General features: G+C 38.0%; 1 protein-coding gene across 4 annotated transcripts in view; it reads left to right on the top strand.

Moving 5' to 3' along the window:
* Positions 1-3,208: 3,208 nt before the first annotated feature.
* Positions 3,209-18,627, top strand: part of LOC106068275 (dynein axonemal heavy chain 8-like) — a 124,255-nt gene continuing 108,836 nt past the window's right edge. For all 4 annotated transcript variants that reach the window (XM_056006295.1, XM_056006296.1, XM_056006297.1 and 1 more), the window contains exons 1-6: positions 3,209-3,355; positions 6,316-6,450; positions 7,364-7,454; positions 7,731-7,891; positions 12,906-13,107; positions 17,676-17,851. In XM_056006295.1, the coding sequence (XP_055862270.1) occupies positions 3,224-3,355; positions 6,316-6,450; positions 7,364-7,454; positions 7,731-7,891; positions 12,906-13,107; positions 17,676-17,851 (897 nt within the window). In that variant the 5' untranslated portion in view covers positions 3,209-3,223. The remainder of the gene's footprint in view (positions 3,356-6,315; positions 6,451-7,363; positions 7,455-7,730; positions 7,892-12,905; positions 13,108-17,675; positions 17,852-18,627) is intronic.

Consider the following 18,627-nt stretch of genomic DNA (forward strand, 5'->3'; position numbering starts at 1 on the left):
GCTAAGTCATTGATTTCCCTGGCTGATTCAAGCAACCCATTCCATGCTCTAATGGCACTAAGGAAGAAGGAGCATTAGTACGAATTTGTCCTAGCATATGCATGATATGGAAATAGCAAATGTGTCTTTATTTTTGTGTGTCTTTCTGTTTATTTAAGTTTAGCCTACTATGTAAATCTTGGTTAGTAGCCTATTGTATGTGTGTATTCTGCATTGCAACTCTGCTACTTCACTGTATAGCCTGTGATAGTAAGTGTATGTGTTTTGAGTGGCTGGTAGTGCAGTGTGTGTGCCTGTGTATGAAATGACCAGTGGACCTTGAGTGTACATGGTTGAGTGAACAGCAGTGTGTCAGGACTGTGTGTAAAAGGAAGTCAGTTTAGAGAACAAGTGGCTTGAGTAAAGAGACTAATAGAGCCTAATAAAATCATTGTGTTTATTGAAGCTCATGTTGTCTTTGTGTCTATTACACAGCCTTCTGTCCTAAAAAGTATCTAAATTTAGTGATTTTACTAATGGTGTTACTCTAATCAAACGTGATAGAAATATCAAGTTTTAGATGTAGGCTACAACTAGATTTCTGGATCTAGTCTATAATGAAATAATTACATTGGTTTTAGATTTGTGATGGTAACTTTTCATTTTTAAAACTTGAATCTTCCTCATTTGTTACTTGTGGATTTGTCTCCCCTAGACAGTGCTACCCAAAGTTGTTTGCGCGTGTCTATTAACGATATCTATAATTAGATCTATAAATTAAGTCGAATGTTGTTGTTTTTTTCTCAATAATTACTTGCGATATTTGGAATCCTTAAAAATATTATTCATTAGACTCTGTAGTTATCTTCCTGTATTAATAACATTTTTCTCAGTCAACTGATGGTGTCTTCAAGAATAGCTCATATTTGTACCGAGTTTATACCAAGTCGCTCCGTCTTGTCTAAATCTCTTCCGCCGTTACACGTATGATATGTCTCCCACTTCCCTTTCTCGGATCGTTGAAACTTATACAATTATTCATTAACACAGGAAATGATTTTTAAAAAAAACCTAACCAATTAGTTAGTCAATTAGTCGTAATTAAGCCTTGCAATAATGAGAGATATGGCAGCGATTCATCGGTGCTCTCTGCTTCTCCCTCCTCCCCCCCCGACCCTCACCAAACGCATTCCGACAAATGCGGTGACTGCCGGCGAATACCGGCTTGTGACCCGTGACTACAAACCTTTATGGTATTGCAGGTATTTAGAAATTAAATTTTAAGTCATTTAAAATTAATTACATGAGTGGTTCAAAATAGTTGATGCAATTTCACACAATATAAGCGAGTTTCTGCACAGACCCTTGAAAAGGGAAAAGCCGCTATTAGTTGTGTGTGGTTTGTCTGTCCATCCGTCCGTCCCGCTTATATTTCGAAAACTAGAAAAGGTTGTGAAAATCCGATAGCATGATAATAAAGATCTTTCAAAGTTCTGACGCTGAATATATTGAGACCTGCCTATTTATCAGCCTAAGAAGACCACTCCGAAGGCCAATTTTGAGTTTGTGTTTTCACACAAACTGTCTGTCTAATTTTGGTTTTAAATGTATTTGGCTCCTTATGACAATGAATGCGCACAGGTGAGTCAATGGCTTTGGTTTCGTCTTGAGACGGGGCATAATCTGGTTTTGACTGATCAAGCCAATTCTGGAGAGGGAGAGTTTGTCACAATTTGTGCATGTATATGCATCTGACTTAGAGCTAGTTGACAGGGCAGCTTTCTTATTCTTCTTTCTTTTGACTGATGCAGCATCTTTTCTTTTGCAGTCGGCAAAGTTAGTAACAGCATGTACAGTGTGTCTCCATGCTGTCAGATCTTGGGCCATCTCCTCCCACATACTTTGTTCGATGCCCGTGGCTCTCATGTCGCGCTTACATACATTTCTGTAAGTCTTGGCGGCTCTTGGGTCTAACTCCCCCTGCAAGCTCTGCGTAAAGTATGTCTTTAGGGATTCTTCCATCTGGCATGCGAGTGACATAGATGCTGTGCATATTTACCCGTTTCAGAACGTGCTGGTTGGAGACATGATCCCTCCAGGAGATGCACATTATGCGTCGCAGGCAGCGTAAGTGGAAGCTATTTAATCTGTGCTCTTGACGCATGTAAGTTGCCCAGCTCTCACGACCATAAAGAAATTTGCTCAAAATGCAGGCATTGTAGACTAGGATTTTGGTAGACGTAGTCAATTTGGTATTTCCCCACACGCACTTGGAGAGTTTTGCCATTGCTACAGAAGCCTTTCTTATTCTTTTTGTCAGCTCAGTGTCTAAATCTAGGTTGCTGGCTATTGTTGTTCCTAAGTGTGTGAATTCCTGCACACACTGCGTGTGATTTCCAATATGTATCGCTGGTATTTCTGCGTCATCTTGTGCCAATATTTCCGTCTTGGAGAGGCTTATTGTAAGGCTTAACTCTTGACAAGCAGCTGCCAGAACATTCAGCAAGCTTCTGCAATCCTTCTTGTGAGTGAGATATGAGTGCCGCATCATTGGCGAACAGCAGTTCCCTAATCTTCGTTTTGGCTTGAAGGCGTGCAAGGTTAAATAGCTTTCCATAGCATCTGCTGTGGATATATACTACATCTTCCAGGGATTTAAAGCGCCAGTGAGTACCATTGAAAAGAAGATGCCGAATAGTGTTGGAGCCAGAACACATACTCCGCTCTTGATGTAGAACAACGGTTCTCAACCTTTTATGCTCGGCGACCCCTTTTACAATCCCCCACTCTGTCGCGACCCCCCCCCCCTTCCGCGACACACACAGATACAGCAATAGAAGAATAGACATAACAATCCATATTTTCGATGGTCTTAGGCGACCCCTGGCAAATCGTCATTCGACCCCCAAGGCGGTCGCGACCCACAGGTTAAGAATCCCTGATGTAGAATGACCTAGAGGCGGAACTGTCAAACTGTGCGGTGTTTTAAATAGTTTTACTTTTATGGGACTTATCTATTGTTCATGGTATATGAAGTCTAAACCTCATTTTAGGACATTGGGTCATCAAATCTAACTTTTGAAAGTATCCAAACTTATCCACCCAATCTCATCTTTACACAAACAAATAATATGCCCTGAAGAATAGCTAAGAATAAACGTCTTTCCTCATTTATACGAGCATGTTTAGTGTAGGTGAAAACATGATTACTTTTTTTTTTTGCAGGTCTTAAAAGATAGACAGAATGTCATTCAGTAAAACGTCGTTAAAGGAGTCCACCTCAACTATACCCCGGAACAGGAAGTCTACCATTAAAACGAAATCTTTCATGGAGTCAACACTGAGCATCTCAACTGTGGCCGAGGACTCGTGGCATGTAAGAACACTGCGATGAATTGAATGGTGTGACTGTGGATGCCTTAGTTGCATGATGTACATAACATAAAAATAATAATCTTTATTGTCCGTAAGGAAATGTGTCTTACAATTTATTTGTGCATTGCACCAAACAAAACATTATAACTAAAGAAAACCAAATTATACATTCACACCGGACTCACTCATAATTGCCATGTGAAAAGTTTATATCAGATGGTTTCTATTTCTCTGACTGTGGCATTTTCCATCTCGAGAGACGATCTTTTCCCTTTGCAACATCTTGTGTGACTAAAGAGGCCAATCCTTGATACGCAGCTGCGGTTGCAGTTGGACATATGTAATCACCAGGCGCCGTTGCATTTTCATTCTTCTTTCTACTTCTGTTGTGTACGGCATCTGCAATCCGAGAGACTTCCTTTTTGCTCTCTCTCCATGTGGATCTATCCAGTGCTACTTTTTCCCAGCTGCTAGTGTCGATTTTGAAGAGCTTCATGTCGCGCTTGCATACATCTGTATACCGTAAAAGTGGGCGACCAGCTGCTCTCCTGCCTTCTATTACATCGCCATACAGAATGTCTTGTGGAAGTCGACCTACTGGCATTCTACGAACGTGGCCAAGCCAGCCAAGGCGTCTGCTGCTGATAACAGAGCGGATGTCCTGGCACCCTGCTCTTCGTAGCACTTCATCATTGGTTATCTTATCTTGCCACCTTATTTTAGAGATCCGCCTTAGGCATCGGAGATGGAAGACATTCAGCTTTTTTTTTCCTGCCATGAGTAGGTTGACCATGTTTGACTTTGGTATAGCAAAGTGCTCATCACGCAGGTTCGGTAGACTAAGGCTTTAGTATTGTTAGTCAGCAATATGTTGTCCCACACTCTTTTCTGCAACCGTGACATGGTGTCCATTGCTTTGGCTATTCTGTTGTTAGTGTCTTTATCCAGTAGAGCATTGTTGGATATGATGGAGCCAAGATAGCAACAATGGTCAACAATTTCTAGTGGCTGGCCATTAATGTTTACTTGAGTTGCAGTGTTTGTGTTCTGACTAGTATCTTGGCCTTGCTTTGACTAATGTTTAAGCCGAACTTCTGGCAAGCAGCAGATAGTTTGTCAACCAGGGACTGAAGCTGAATATCACAATCAGCCACAATAGCTGCATCATCAGCATACAGGAGTTCCCTGATAAGTATCTCAAACAGCTGCCCAAATGGGGTTTGTCTTTTGCCAATGACGTACCAGCAGCATTTAGGATTCTATGGAGTTTTTATTTTTAATGTTTAGATTGCTATACCAGGCAGTGATATTAAATCTACATGTGAGCGTGATAAAACATAGGCCTTTTCTTAAACTTTTACCCCGGTAGCGCGTAGCGCCCTCTACGATGGAGAAAATTTCGTTCTCGTCCCCCTTAGCCTAAAAGAGCACTGTAAACTCTTACAGTAAGGTCAGGGAGGGTTTTAACTCTTTCTCTCCGTAATTATTTACCACATTCTGGTGGAATCAACGTTGGTATCGTCAGTTAGGAGAGAAAGAGTTAAGAACGTAATGAAAAACAAACAAAAAAAAAAAACAACTTTAATGTACATAAATATAACACATAGTTCTGGTTTCGGAAGAAGAGCAAAAAGGTAATTGTATTAAGTTTCCTGTTTACTAGAAAAAGATCCAGCGGGTAATGCATCCATCCAGCAAAGAGTCTGGGGGGAGAACTGTAAGCCAGAAGCGTACCTAGGGTGGGGTAGGGAGGGATCCAAATTTAAAAATATCTCCGTGCTCCCACTTGACGGGGTCCCCCAATTGCGTGACCAAATTTTGTTTACATTAAATTTTAAGCCAATGTCATGTTATCTTACAAATCGTGTTGGTATGTAAATGAGTAGGCCTACCATGTTGCATCTATTGCTCGCATTAGACTGACATATTTATGAAGTACATTATCTCATGTCATGATGTTGAATGTCAAAATGTAGTTTCGAGGCCAAGCTAAGCCATTGCTGTAAGCTCTCATAATAAAACGAGCAAATGTCAAAAAAGTGTTTTCTTGCAATTAGAGAGCGCACTATTCAACTTAGAAAGAAAATATAAGCAGATGGTTTACTCATTAAATTATCTCTGGAAATAATATTCAAGAAGAAGTAGGTCCCCATCTATTTAGCTGGAGGGGAGGGGAGCGCTGTAACTGAGGGCTTGGCTTTACATTTATGTGCCTCCACAAGCCTGTCTGGCGCTGGTGTGACCTACGAAATTTTCGGATGCATTTTAAGCATGCTGTTATAGAGCTACCATAATTTATGATAGAGTAGATCAAAATTGACATCACAATTTACACTTAAATTAATAGGATAGGCCCCCCAACATAAACTTAATAAACTGATAGGACAGCCCCCCCCAACATAAACTTAATAAACTGATAGGACAGCCCCCCCCCAACATAAACTCAATAAACTGATAGGACAGGCCCCCCAACATAAACTTAATAAACTGATAGGACAGCCCCCCCCCCCCAACATAAACTCAATAAGCTGATAGGACAGGCCCCACAACATAAACTTAATAAAAAAGATAGGACAGCCCCCCCCCCCAAACATAAACTCAATAAGCTGATAGGACAGGCCCCACAACATAAACTTAATAAACTGATAGGACAGCCCCCCCCCCAACATAAACTTAATAAACTGATAGGACAGGCCCCCCAACATAAACTTAATAAACTGATAGGACAGGCCCCCAACATAAACTTAATAAACTGAAAGGATAGGCCCACAACTTACTACATTGATGGAATAGGCTCACTAGTTGGACTATTATTGATATCTACATTTAATAAACTGCTAGGATAGCACTACTCAATTTAAACGGATGGGACATGCCCACAAAAAGAGAATTCATTTATAAAACCAGAATACAAGTGTAATAGATGACAATCTTAAAAAACACTTTTTGTTGTTTCACCAGACCAGTGCAAGGGAGGTAAGAGAAGACAGACGAGCACAGCTGACAAAAGTTCACCGTTTTCTGTTCTCGATCGTCTCCCATTACCTCGGTTTTCCAGACGATGAGGTGGAAGAATTCATTGTTGATGTCCAGCAGGTAGGTGCGTCTGTAGGTTACAATGTAAAAAAAACCACCGACACTGAGAAGCGTCGTCTGTAGATAAGGGGGGTGGGGTGCTTTCTATCTCGTATGTGTTTTTTTTTGTAAAAACAAAATAGGTGCCGGTACTCAGTGATTAGGTGATTAGATTGCCTAACTTTTAACTACTAAAAATTAATAATATACGTTAAAATACAAGAAAAGTAATTTTTTTTTTCAAAAAGGTGCCTGTACGCCGTACCGGTGCGTACCGTCACAAAAAAAGCTCTGTATTATATATATATATATATATATATATATATATATATATATATATATATATATATATATATATATATATATATATATATATATATATATAGATAGATAGATAGATAGATAGATAGATATAGATATAGATAGATAGATAGAGAGAGAGAGAGATCACAACAGTATTTCTTCTATGTTCGCTTTACTTATATTTCGCACAATTAAGATTTAATAAATATTTAATGTCACAAAAAGGTATATATAACACAGCGGTTCTCAACCTTTTATGCTCGGCGACCCCTTTTTACAATCCACCACTCTGCCGCGACCCCCCCCCCACACACACACACATACAGCAATAGAAGAGTAGACAATTTTCGATGGTGTTAGGCGACCCCTGCCAAATCGTCATTCGACCCCCCAAGGGTGTCGCGATCCACAGGTTGAGAACCCCTGATATAACAGCTCGTCCCGTCTTGTAACATATGGCAGGTCCTATTTAATGATTTTATGAAGTTTTGTCTTTACATTTTAAGTCATGGCTAAGTGTTTTATGTATTATGACTAGATGACCTCGTGCGTATGTTAGCTCAACTTGGCCTGAATGTGTCGTTTAGAAACACATCAAACACATTCTCATTTCGTGCACTTTTTATTTCAGTACATAAGAGTGCTAGAGGATTTCAGCAGGGGACGAGGAAGTGACGTCGTTCTGTTTATGTACACTCTGCTTCCGCCCATATCTTTTGCCGGTAATTCTTTTTATAATAGACCTAGGCTTATATTGGAAATCTTTACGATAAACCAATGTCAAGGACGCTTAATTGAGCTTCATTGTTGTCAAGTAAATAAAAAAAGAATAGAGCTAGAATTTTAACAATGTCTCAATGCATATCTGTTTTACTTCGTATCAACTCACCTTGTTTACTGCTTTCGTTTTTTAAAATAAGTTTGAAAAGTGCAAACCAAAATACTTGCTCTATATATTTAAATTATTTTGTGCTCATAGTGGCGTATGTTTGATTCAGAATGTGGGCGATCGCTTACGAATGTGGTCAAAGAAAAGGATAAACCAGTCATGCGTGTCAGCGTCCTCAATCTGGAAACTCATGACAACGAGATCAGTGGCAAATGTGTCTACTTCCTGAAGAAAACTGCCTCCGACCTGGAGGACAAGACAATCACAGAGGTCTGACCTTTTTTTTTTCTCTCTCTCTTCTCCGTTCTCCCCTTAAGACATGAGAATAGACATATACAGGGGCGGACAGACTATAAAAATCGGCCCTGGTATTACCATACGAACCGGCCCACAAGAAGCGTGTCTTATGACGTGCATCTTTTAGTACCTACTCTCATTATATATAAATCTTTATAATGCATGAATGCAAACATGGTATACCTTATATCGTTTTGTATATCTATTAATAGGCAGGTTCAAAGGTTATATACAATCTCAACGTGTAACAACAGCAATGTATAGTGGGAAGCGCGGTGGAGAGGCTAAGTAAGCTTGAACTTCAACTTGGCTCGAGGTACGACACGAAAACCCTCTCCCCTTCACTACGCTCTGAGCGTGCTATAATCATGAAAGTAACGCTGTATAGAAGGTCGCTAATGGCTGTCCTAACATTCTTGAGTCATGATCTTGAGTCCAACTCAAACGCCAGTGCTGGATTTACCTGAAGCAACACAGGCTGTTTTTAAATACTGTTTTGAAAAAAAAGAAAGAAAATAAATTGCCTTATGTTGATTACATTAAGGGCCCCCATATCTCCAATAGGTTAGGGCCTTATCAAGTCTAAATCTGGTCCAAGCTGATGATTACAAAACACAGGTTGAGAACCCCCTGACTTAGCAAAACACTGTTGTTGAGCCACTTACTTGTTCAAAGGCATCGGACATTGAATGCTCTCATGTATATTTAGGAATTTGAGAGTTGAAGTCTGCATCTTCGTGGATACGCGTTAGTGTTTCGTTGCCAGTAAACGCGGCTACATATCACGCCGGGGTAAATGGCCTGAATGGCTCCTTCGTGCACGCTATCATCATGAGGTTCAACCAGCTAGTTGAATCGTTGATACCACTCCAAATTAGATCACATAGTTTAAAGTTTTAAGATTTTAAATTGATTTACGAATGACTTCTTGGCGGGGAAATCCTGGGATCTAGCGACGAATTTACCAACTCAACTTAATAATTAACGTATGACTGAACACGTCTTCTGAGAAAATTTCATTATTAGGGGAACTATAAAGACTACCGTATACGATACTAACTCATAACACCGGGAAATTAGCAGTAGGCCTACTAATGTATAAGTTCAGGGCCCCGTTACAGATTACATATATGTAGCCTAGGTTCACACTAACGCGACGTCCATAGAACTACATAAAATATAGGCTACCGGTACCTTATGTTGTTTGTTAATCGATTAAAGTAGGCCCCCTATATGCCTATAAAGGATTGGCGTTTACCAGAAGCACGGTATAGGCCAAACTATTTTTCAGACAATAGTTTTTCTAGTATTGCGCAGTAAAGTACCTAATCTGTTAAGATCTTTAATAAAAGCTGAGCAAGGGCCAATCACGTTAACTGGACATTTTTCAGTAAAGTGACCAATTCGGCAGTCCCACCGTCCATTGGGTTACAGTCCCGCTCGGCATTTCCCGAATGCCAATATAGCCAGTCCGCTCCTGGACATATAGGCCTATAATGAAAAGACACACGGGAAGCCAAGAAAACTCTGCTCGGTTTTGTCTCACATTGTCTCAAAATTGTTCCTGCAGCTTAATCTACATTTTGTTGCCATTAGTACTCAGCTAGTAAATGGCTAGTATACAGTAGTACCAACTACTGAGCTAGAAGACTCCATATTAGAAGTTATTAAAGTCTCTACTATTTTAAAATCACTGACCACTAATTTGAGCTAATGTAGGCCACGTTATTTGACCTTTCGTCAAAGGCTTAAATTTAGGCCTAGGCTAAATGACAAGCGACGAAAGGCATCAGCTTATTATCGCTTCGTCAACTAATAATAATAATAATAAGAAGAAGAAGAATAGTAATTAGAATAGTAAGAAGAATAGTAATAATAATAGTAAGAAGAAGAAGACTTTCACCATAAAATAAGAAAGAAACAATAAAATGTTAACATATTCTCCCCCCCCCCTTTCCGTTCCCAAATGCTTTAAACCAGTGATGCCAACCTAATGTGACCTACGGGCCATTTTTATTTCCAACACTCGTATCGCGGGACACATAACCGGGCCACATTACCGAAAAGGTAGGCCTACAAAAGTAAACAAAATCAACCTGAAACTATTTTTTATTGGTAACCTGTGGATCTAGTATTATTTACACTGGTTAATGGGATATTTGAAGTTTATCTGTTTTTACGGGTCAAAAAGTGACTTCATTTCTCTACTTAAAATGTGAGTTACATTGTAGCTAGCCACTCATTTTCTTGTCTCTTTTTGGTAAATATTCCCATGGATCCTCCAATCTCTAGGCGTAGTTTTAAAAAAACCAAGAATGCCGTCAAATTAGTTTTCTAATTCCGTTCATATCTTGTTGTTTCATAGCAGTCACACTTTCTTTATAATACAAACAGTCACACTTTCTTTACAATACAAACAGTCACACTTTCTTTATAATACAGTCACACTTTCTTTACAATACAAACAGTCACACTTTCTTTATAATACAAACAGTCACACTTTCTTTACAATACAAACAGTCACACTTTCTTTATAATACAGTCACACTTTCTTTATAATACAAACAATCACACTTTCTTTATAATACAAACAATCACACTTTCTTTATAATACAAACAGTCACACTTTCTTTACAATACAAACAGTCACACTTTCTTTATAATACAAACAATCACACTTTCTTTATAATACAAACAGTCACACTTTCTTTATAATACAAACAGTCACACTTTCTTTACAATACAAACAGTCACACTTTCTTTATAATACAGTCACACTTTCTTTACAATACAAACAGTCACACTTTCTTTATAATACAAACAGTCACACTTTCTTTACAATACAAACAGTCACACTTTCTTTATAATACAGTCACACTTTCTTTATAATACAAACAATCACACTTTCTTTATAATACAAACAATCACACTTTCTTTATAATACAAACAGTCACACTTTCTTTATAATACAGTCACACTTTCTTTACAATACAAACAGTCACACTTTCTTTATAATACAGTCACACTTTCTTTATAATACAAACAATCACACTTTCTTTATAATACAAACAATCACACTTTCTTTATAATACAAACAGTCACACTTTCTTTACAATACAAACAGTCACACTTTCTTTATAATACAAACAATCACACTTTCTTTATAATACAAACAGTCACACTTTCTTTATAATACAAACAGTCACACTTTCTTTACAATACAAACAGTCACACTTTCTTTATAATACAGTCACACTTTCTTTACAATACAAACAGTCACACTTTCTTTATAATACAAACAGTCACACTTTCTTTACAATACAAACAGTCACACTTTCTTTATAATACAGTCACACTTTCTTTATAATACAAACAATCACACTTTCTTTATAATACAAACAATCACACTTTCTTTATAATACAAACAGTCACACTTTCTTTATAATACAGTCACACTTTCTTTACAATACAAACAGTCACACTTTCTTTATAATACAAACAATCACACTTTCTTTATAATACAAACAGTCACACTTTCTTTATAATACAAACAGTCACACTTTCTTTACAATACAAACAGTCACACTTTCTTTATAAAACAAACATGTTGGCTTATTGTCATGTTCTTTTCCTGGTAGATTCTACATACGGAATTTCATTTCATAAACACACAAATGTTAAACATCATGATACCAATCCGTCAGAGAAAAAGTTAGTAAAGATACATTTTTCACCCTTTTTTTTATGGGAGTTAATTTTCTACACTTTGTACAGACATTTCGGCGGCCGGATAGAGCCACGTCCTAGCCACCTGGTAGACAGGCACATGACAGAGCATCTTAATATGGCGTCGCACTGTGAAAACTGGCGCACAGGTGGCTGAGGAAAAGAGAACAACGCTGGCAGAAGAAAAACGCCATAGAAGAAAAGCAAGGCCCACGACACTAGCTCCAGCTAGAATAACCTGCCCATTGGGCAGCCGAACATTTCGGGCTCACATAGGTCTCACCAGCCACATGAGGAGGCATAAAACCCCAGTGCAAAGCCCTCAGCCCCCTGGATCACAAAGTGGTCATCATCGAACCACGATGGACGAACTATATCTATATATATATAATTATTTTTAAATGGCAGCTCTGCTGCTAGCGAGTATCTTGGGCAACAGAAACTGACAAAACAATGTCAATGACACAGACATATGCCTTATAATAATTATTATAGTAATAATAATCTTATAAGAGGCGGCAAAACATCCAAATATGTTGATTGGATGACCTGTTGGTAGCTATTATACATCTATATTTAAATGTAGCTAATATAACATAAACTAGGCCTAGACTCAAGATATAAACTTGCTGATAATGCCGTGTCTTTCTCGCACCTCTTCCATTAGGTCAGCCCACTTCTATATGTCTGATTCAGTTTCATAGGCCAAGATCTGGTTCAGATCTAGTAGGCCTGGCCTACACAGATCTATATGACGTAGGCCTTCAAACGCTTTTCAAAAGTCTTTTTGATTTTTTGTTTTATATCTTAAGTCTAGACTCTTATAGTAATTTTTTAAAATGTATATTGGATTAGATCAGCTGGCTAGATATAAGATATCTAAGTCTAGCGAGTATTCTATATCTAGCTGGCTATTTATAAAGATCTAGTCAAGAATCTCTAGACTAAGATTTCGTCTAGTAAAGGCCTAGACTTAATTAGATCTTCCCGAGCCGTTCGGCGTATTGGGCGACAAGCTGTCTCCACAATAAAGATCTGCCTCTGCAATGTCTGGAGTCTCTTCCCACCTGGTGTTCACTGCACTGAGGTTCCCTATGAAAGTGTGACGCCCCTGTATGATTTATTTTGTAGACCTATGCGTAATAACCGTAGTGCATTTTTTTTATGTCTAGGTCTATATCTAAATCTAGTTTAGATTTAGTTCTTCTGTAGACTATATATATAGATCTAAATATTAGCCTACTGTTTATTCCACTTCCAGGCTTTTACTTGTGGCTCATTGAACATAAAGGAAAATATGACAGTCTTAGGTGTTTTGTCTAGAACTGTGGACATGGTTCATATCAAAGCTATGAAAAGATTAAAGATATTTAAAGACACGAAAAGGAAGCCCCTCCCTGATTCCAAATGTGTCCACAACGAAATGTTTGTGAGAACGGAAGACTTTTGCCGGCATTTGGTTTGTAAGTGGAGTAGATGTTGTTATGACATGATTAGGAATTAGTTATTTGTTTCGGGAATAAGGGTAAAGTTTTACTTAGCGACGATGACGTAAAGTGGGTTAAAAAACAAGAACGATCTAAATGACGCTAAAAGAAGACGCTTCTTGTAGAGCAGTAAAATAGATACGGATTTACGGACATAGCTGACATCGGACGATTCCCTTCTTGATTACTAAATATATTTGTAGAACAACATCAGCGTCGACTACATATTTGATTGTTTTGGCCTTTCGCCGGTGTTACTGAAGTAGTTTGAGTTCAGCGTTACCTCCAGTCAGATCTACACTAGATATATTTCCAAGAATCAACACCGCGCGGAAGCCTTAACAATGTATATTACGTTTATGTGTTAGGCGCTCGGGAGTCGCGATGGCTGAGCGGTAAAGCTTTCGAAACCTGGTGAAGACTGGGATTTTTAATTTCGGGATGATCGGGGGAACTCTGACATTAGTTGGGGAAAAATAAAGGCGGATGGTCGTCGTGCTGACCACATGACACCCTCGTTAACCATAGGCCACAGACACAGATGATCTGCCATATATAATAGACCACACGGTCTGAAAGGGGAGCTTCTTTTTACCTTTAGGCGCTTAGCATACATAATTTAATTAAGTTAGCTCGAGCTATATAGTCGGCTCTAACTTGGATTTGAACTCAATGAGTATGTTGTCAAGCCGCGAATGTCACTCAACCATATTGTCCCACATCTATCTATATATATCGAAGCAGGACGTTTTGGCGCCACCGTTTGGCGCGAAATACATTATGCACGTTTATTGTATTATTTCTTTTAAAAGAATTATGTATATTTGTTTTGCATGAGTGTTTGTGTTTACAAATATTTTTCACGTACAGAAGAAATACTTTTGTCCTCTATTTTTGGTATTTAAGTTTGTTATGTAATTATTATTAAATCTCTAATATTACACAACAGCAGGCTGCCATCCATATTTCCTACTTAGAGTGGTCTGCACTAAACTTATCAAAAACATAGAGATAAATATAGAGTATCCTTCATGCGAAATTGTGTCCAGAAGAGAGAGGGCGAGATAGGTGTCACAGCACAGGTAATGACCAGTCCCAAGGAGATGATCGCCAGACGCATGACGCCAACGACCAGTGCTCGGTGCTGGTCTTGTCTTCATTTGTTTAACTGTACCTGCGTCAATGCGAGATGTGTCACCCAAATCACCCCTACCCTATTTCTACAAATATATCTTTTCATCTTAGTGTCGTGAATTTGTTTCTATCTATTGTCGCCCCTAGTGTTTGTTTACATTGGTGGATTCACGTTAGAGTTTGTACTGACCACATTCCGTGTCTTGATCTTTATTATGTGTGGAGTTATTGTCGTCATTCTGCGAAATAAAGCTTTAGATGTTTACATGGTTTTTGTTATATGAAAGTATTACACAAATGTCAAATTAAGAAATATTGTCTTTTGGAAAGAAATCGAAAAATGTCATCCAGTGCGATTAGCAGTATTTACATATAAATAAAGGGGAGGGGCTAGCATGTCATTACCATTCAGGAATCTGACTTATTATAGGCCTATATTCATGAAATAAGCGAAACCTTTATATTTATAAAAAAACAATTCGCTGGACAGTGTTAGAATTCATCCTATACATACTATATTACGGTACAGTGAAATAAATACGTTATAAATACGTTATAAACACTACGTGCTTATTAAATTATCGTCAAATTATATCTCTCGCCAAAACGTCTCGCGCCAAAACGGCGGGGCCAAAACGGCGGCGTCAAAACGTCACGTACCGATTTACATAATTCTCTTCATGGCTCAACCATTCCTGACACCAAGAAGTAAAGGAAAGATCATTCTTTTATTTCTGCAAGTCGGACTAGAGTTACCCCACGTGACTTTAGCGGCCAAAAAAAAGTGAGGGGGGGGGGAGAACAAGTAGTATTCACCCGTCACTAAATAGCAGGGCCGGACTTAATTATTGTGACCAAGTCTGACTATAGTTACCCCACGTAACTTTAGAAAAAAGAAGGGGGGGGGGGAAGAACAAATAATCTACTCTGTATTCACCCGTCATTAAATAGCAGGACCGGATTAACCATTGTGGGGCCCTATGCGAAACTGATTTCGCTGGGCCAAGTTTGGGTAGGGATACGGATAATAAGTGAAAATTAAGAGTTTGTATTAGAAAATACATTCGTCTTTGCATTAAACGTTAAAATACAAGATAAGTAATAATTTTTCCCCACATTGAAAAAGGTGCCGGTACGCCGTACCGGTTCCTACCGTCACAAAAAAGCACTACTTATTACTAACTATTATTGTTTTGTTAAGATACATGTACACCATAGGAATGATAAAACAAATGTCAAAAACAGATTTTTTTCTCTTCATTTTTAATTTTAATACTTTTTTTTTTACTATATAATACATTTGTCTTTAGTTTAAACTTTATTTCATGCAAATAACTCAACTAGCAGTACTTCAAAATATTTTTTTTTTAAAGTTGGTCAGTGTGTATTGTTTACCTTATTTAAATAATGCAACCCTTCCTTTAAAAAATATTTTTTAATTACATATTTATGAAAAATTACGAGCTTAAAATGCGATACTTTTGTGTTAACAATTTAAACCATTCAAATAATCATTGCAAAGGGATTCCACTCTTGAAATATTATTAGCGAGTTTTTCGTTTGCTTACAAAATACATATGACTGATATGAATATGAGTCATATGATTTGTAGCTTGGAATCGACAAAATTGTTACAAGAGCTAGATCTAGATGTATTTATAAACTTTCTGTGGCATTTTACCTCTCGAGAGACTTTTCCAATTGCAACTTCTTGTGTGACAAAGAGGCCAATCATTGATACACAGCTGCGGTCATATAGTCACTGTAGTAGTGATATAGATATAGGTTGGTGGGCATACCATACTATAACCATAGCCATAGCGCATAGGGCGCATAGCCATATCCGATATCGGCATATGCATGATATGCCTATGGCATATGATGCCATATCATCATATGATCATAATGATGCCATATGATCATATGTTTTATTTTTATGTAATCACAGAGCATCGTTAACGGTTAATGATCGTTGCATTTTCACACTTTCTGCTGCTGTTGTAGTATTAATATGGCATCTGCAATCCGAGCGACTTCCTTTATGCTCTCTCCATGTGGATCTATCCAGTGCTACTTTTTCCCAGCTGCTAGTGTCGATTTTGAAGAGCTTCATGTCGCGTTTGCATACATCCGTATACCGTAAAAGTGGGCGACCAGCGGCTCTCCTGCCTTCTATTAGATCGCCTTACAGAATGTCTTGTGGAAGTCGACCTACTGGCATTCTACAAACGTGGCCAAGGCATCTGCTGCTGATAACACAGCAGATATCCTGGAACCCTGCTCTTTTTAGCACTTCCTCATTGTTTATTTTATCTTGCCACCTTATTTTAAAGATCTGCCTTAGGCATCGGAGGGGGAAGACATTCAACTTTTTTTTTGCCATGAATTGGTTAGCCATGTTTCACTTCCATAAAGCAAAGTGCTCATCACACAGGTCTGGTAGACTATGGCTTTAGTATTGTTAGTCAGCAATATATTGTCCCACACTCTTTTCTGCAAATGTGACATGGTGCCCATTTCTTTGGCTATCCTGTTGTTAATGTCTTTATCCATTAGAGCATCATTGGATATGATGGAGCCAAGATAGCAAAAATGGTCAATAATTTATACTGGTTGGCCATTAATGGTTACGTGAGGTGCAATATTTGTGTACTGAACTACTATTTTAGTCTTGCTTTGACTAATACTTAAGCTGAACTTCTGGCAAGCAGCAGATAGTTTGTCAACCAGGGACTGAAGCTGAGTATCAGAGTCAGCCATAATAGCTGCATCATCAGCATACAGGAACTCCCTGATAAGTATCTTCTAACCTTAGTTTTTGCCCGCAGCCTTGATACATTAAATAGTTTTCCAAAGGATCTTGTATAAAGAAATACACCTTATAAACTTTATTGTAAACAATTATGATAACTACTAACTAGATCTAGATTTAGATGTAATTATTAAATATTTAAAGATTTATATATAGTCTAAATAACACATAAAATTTGAATTAAAAACATAAACATTATTGTCAATGTCATATTTCATACTACATACTATAACTAGAATGAGCCATAGGGTAGACATACATTTTTACATAGACTGTACTCTGAAGGAATTGTAGACAAATATACAAAAAAATATTTTTATTTTGAACTATAGAACTCATTCAATAGTTAATGGATGGCTGCCTGGTCGTGAGGTTTGCGCGCCGGACTGTCGTTCGGATTTATCGATGGTCGGGGGTTCAAATCCTGCCCGCTCCCATCCCCCGTCGTCCTGCGGGAGGTTTGGACTAGGAAGTAAACTATCTTCAACTCTGAAGGAACATCCGAAACATGTAAAACATTTAAATGCATTGTAGAATCTATATTCCATTATGTTCTATATGTCTATTTTTTCTCTCTATTTAAAAACTTTTCTACTAGGGGGTGAGTCACATGTGTTGGAAACTATTGGTCTGGGTCAACTAGAGAATCATAGCAAGATGTGTGTAATTGACTCTGTCAACACTGTTAATGACTGCATGACTGGAGCTATGAACAAATCTACAGTTCTTATTTTTGAGGAGATAGCGAAACTGTGGTGTGATCAGGTGGAAATAGTAAGTGTTAAAAGCTAGATTGTTTATATCAAAAATGTATCATGTACTTTTGTCTTCTGCCCTCATTGAGTGTGCTTGTTAAGGTTGCAAAGTTTTCCTTCAATCTTGTTGCAGGAAAACTACTACTCAAATTGCTTTGCCCAATATTTAGATTATCATAAGCTGTCCAATCATGTTTCATCTATCATCAACTTCAAATACTGAAATAACACAATAATATACAGAATTCTGCATTAACACTTTATTACAATTCACAATATGATGTTGTATAACCTCCTCTGAAATCTTATTTGACCAAAATAACAACAGTAATAATAATTCTATTCTACTTGAAAAAATACCTGACTAACACTGACCACAAAAAAATGTATGCTTTTTCTAGCAAATATTAAACCTCAGCTCAGGGTTAACATGATGGATATTTTCATTTTCATTCAAATGTTTCACTTCCACCTTACACAGTACAATTTCTCTCTGTTTGTCTGTCTGTCTGTCTGTCTGCCTGCCTGTCTGTCTGTCTGTCTGTCTGTCTGTCTCTCCCTCTTCCTCTCCATCTCCCTCTATCTCCATCTCTATCTCTATAATCTCTCTCTATCTCTATCATCTATATCTCTATCATCTGTCTCTCTATCTCTATCTCTATCATCTCTATCTCTATCATCTCTATCTCTATCATCTCTAACTCTATTATCTCTATCTCTATCATCTCTATCTCTATCTCTATCATCTCTATATCTATCATCTCTATCTCTATCATCTCTATCTCTATCTCTATC

The sequence above is a fragment of the Biomphalaria glabrata genome, chromosome 12, assembly GCF_947242115.1.
Source record: "Biomphalaria glabrata chromosome 12, xgBioGlab47.1, whole genome shotgun sequence".
In the NCBI taxonomy this organism is placed as follows: Eukaryota; Metazoa; Mollusca; class Gastropoda; family Planorbidae; genus Biomphalaria; species Biomphalaria glabrata.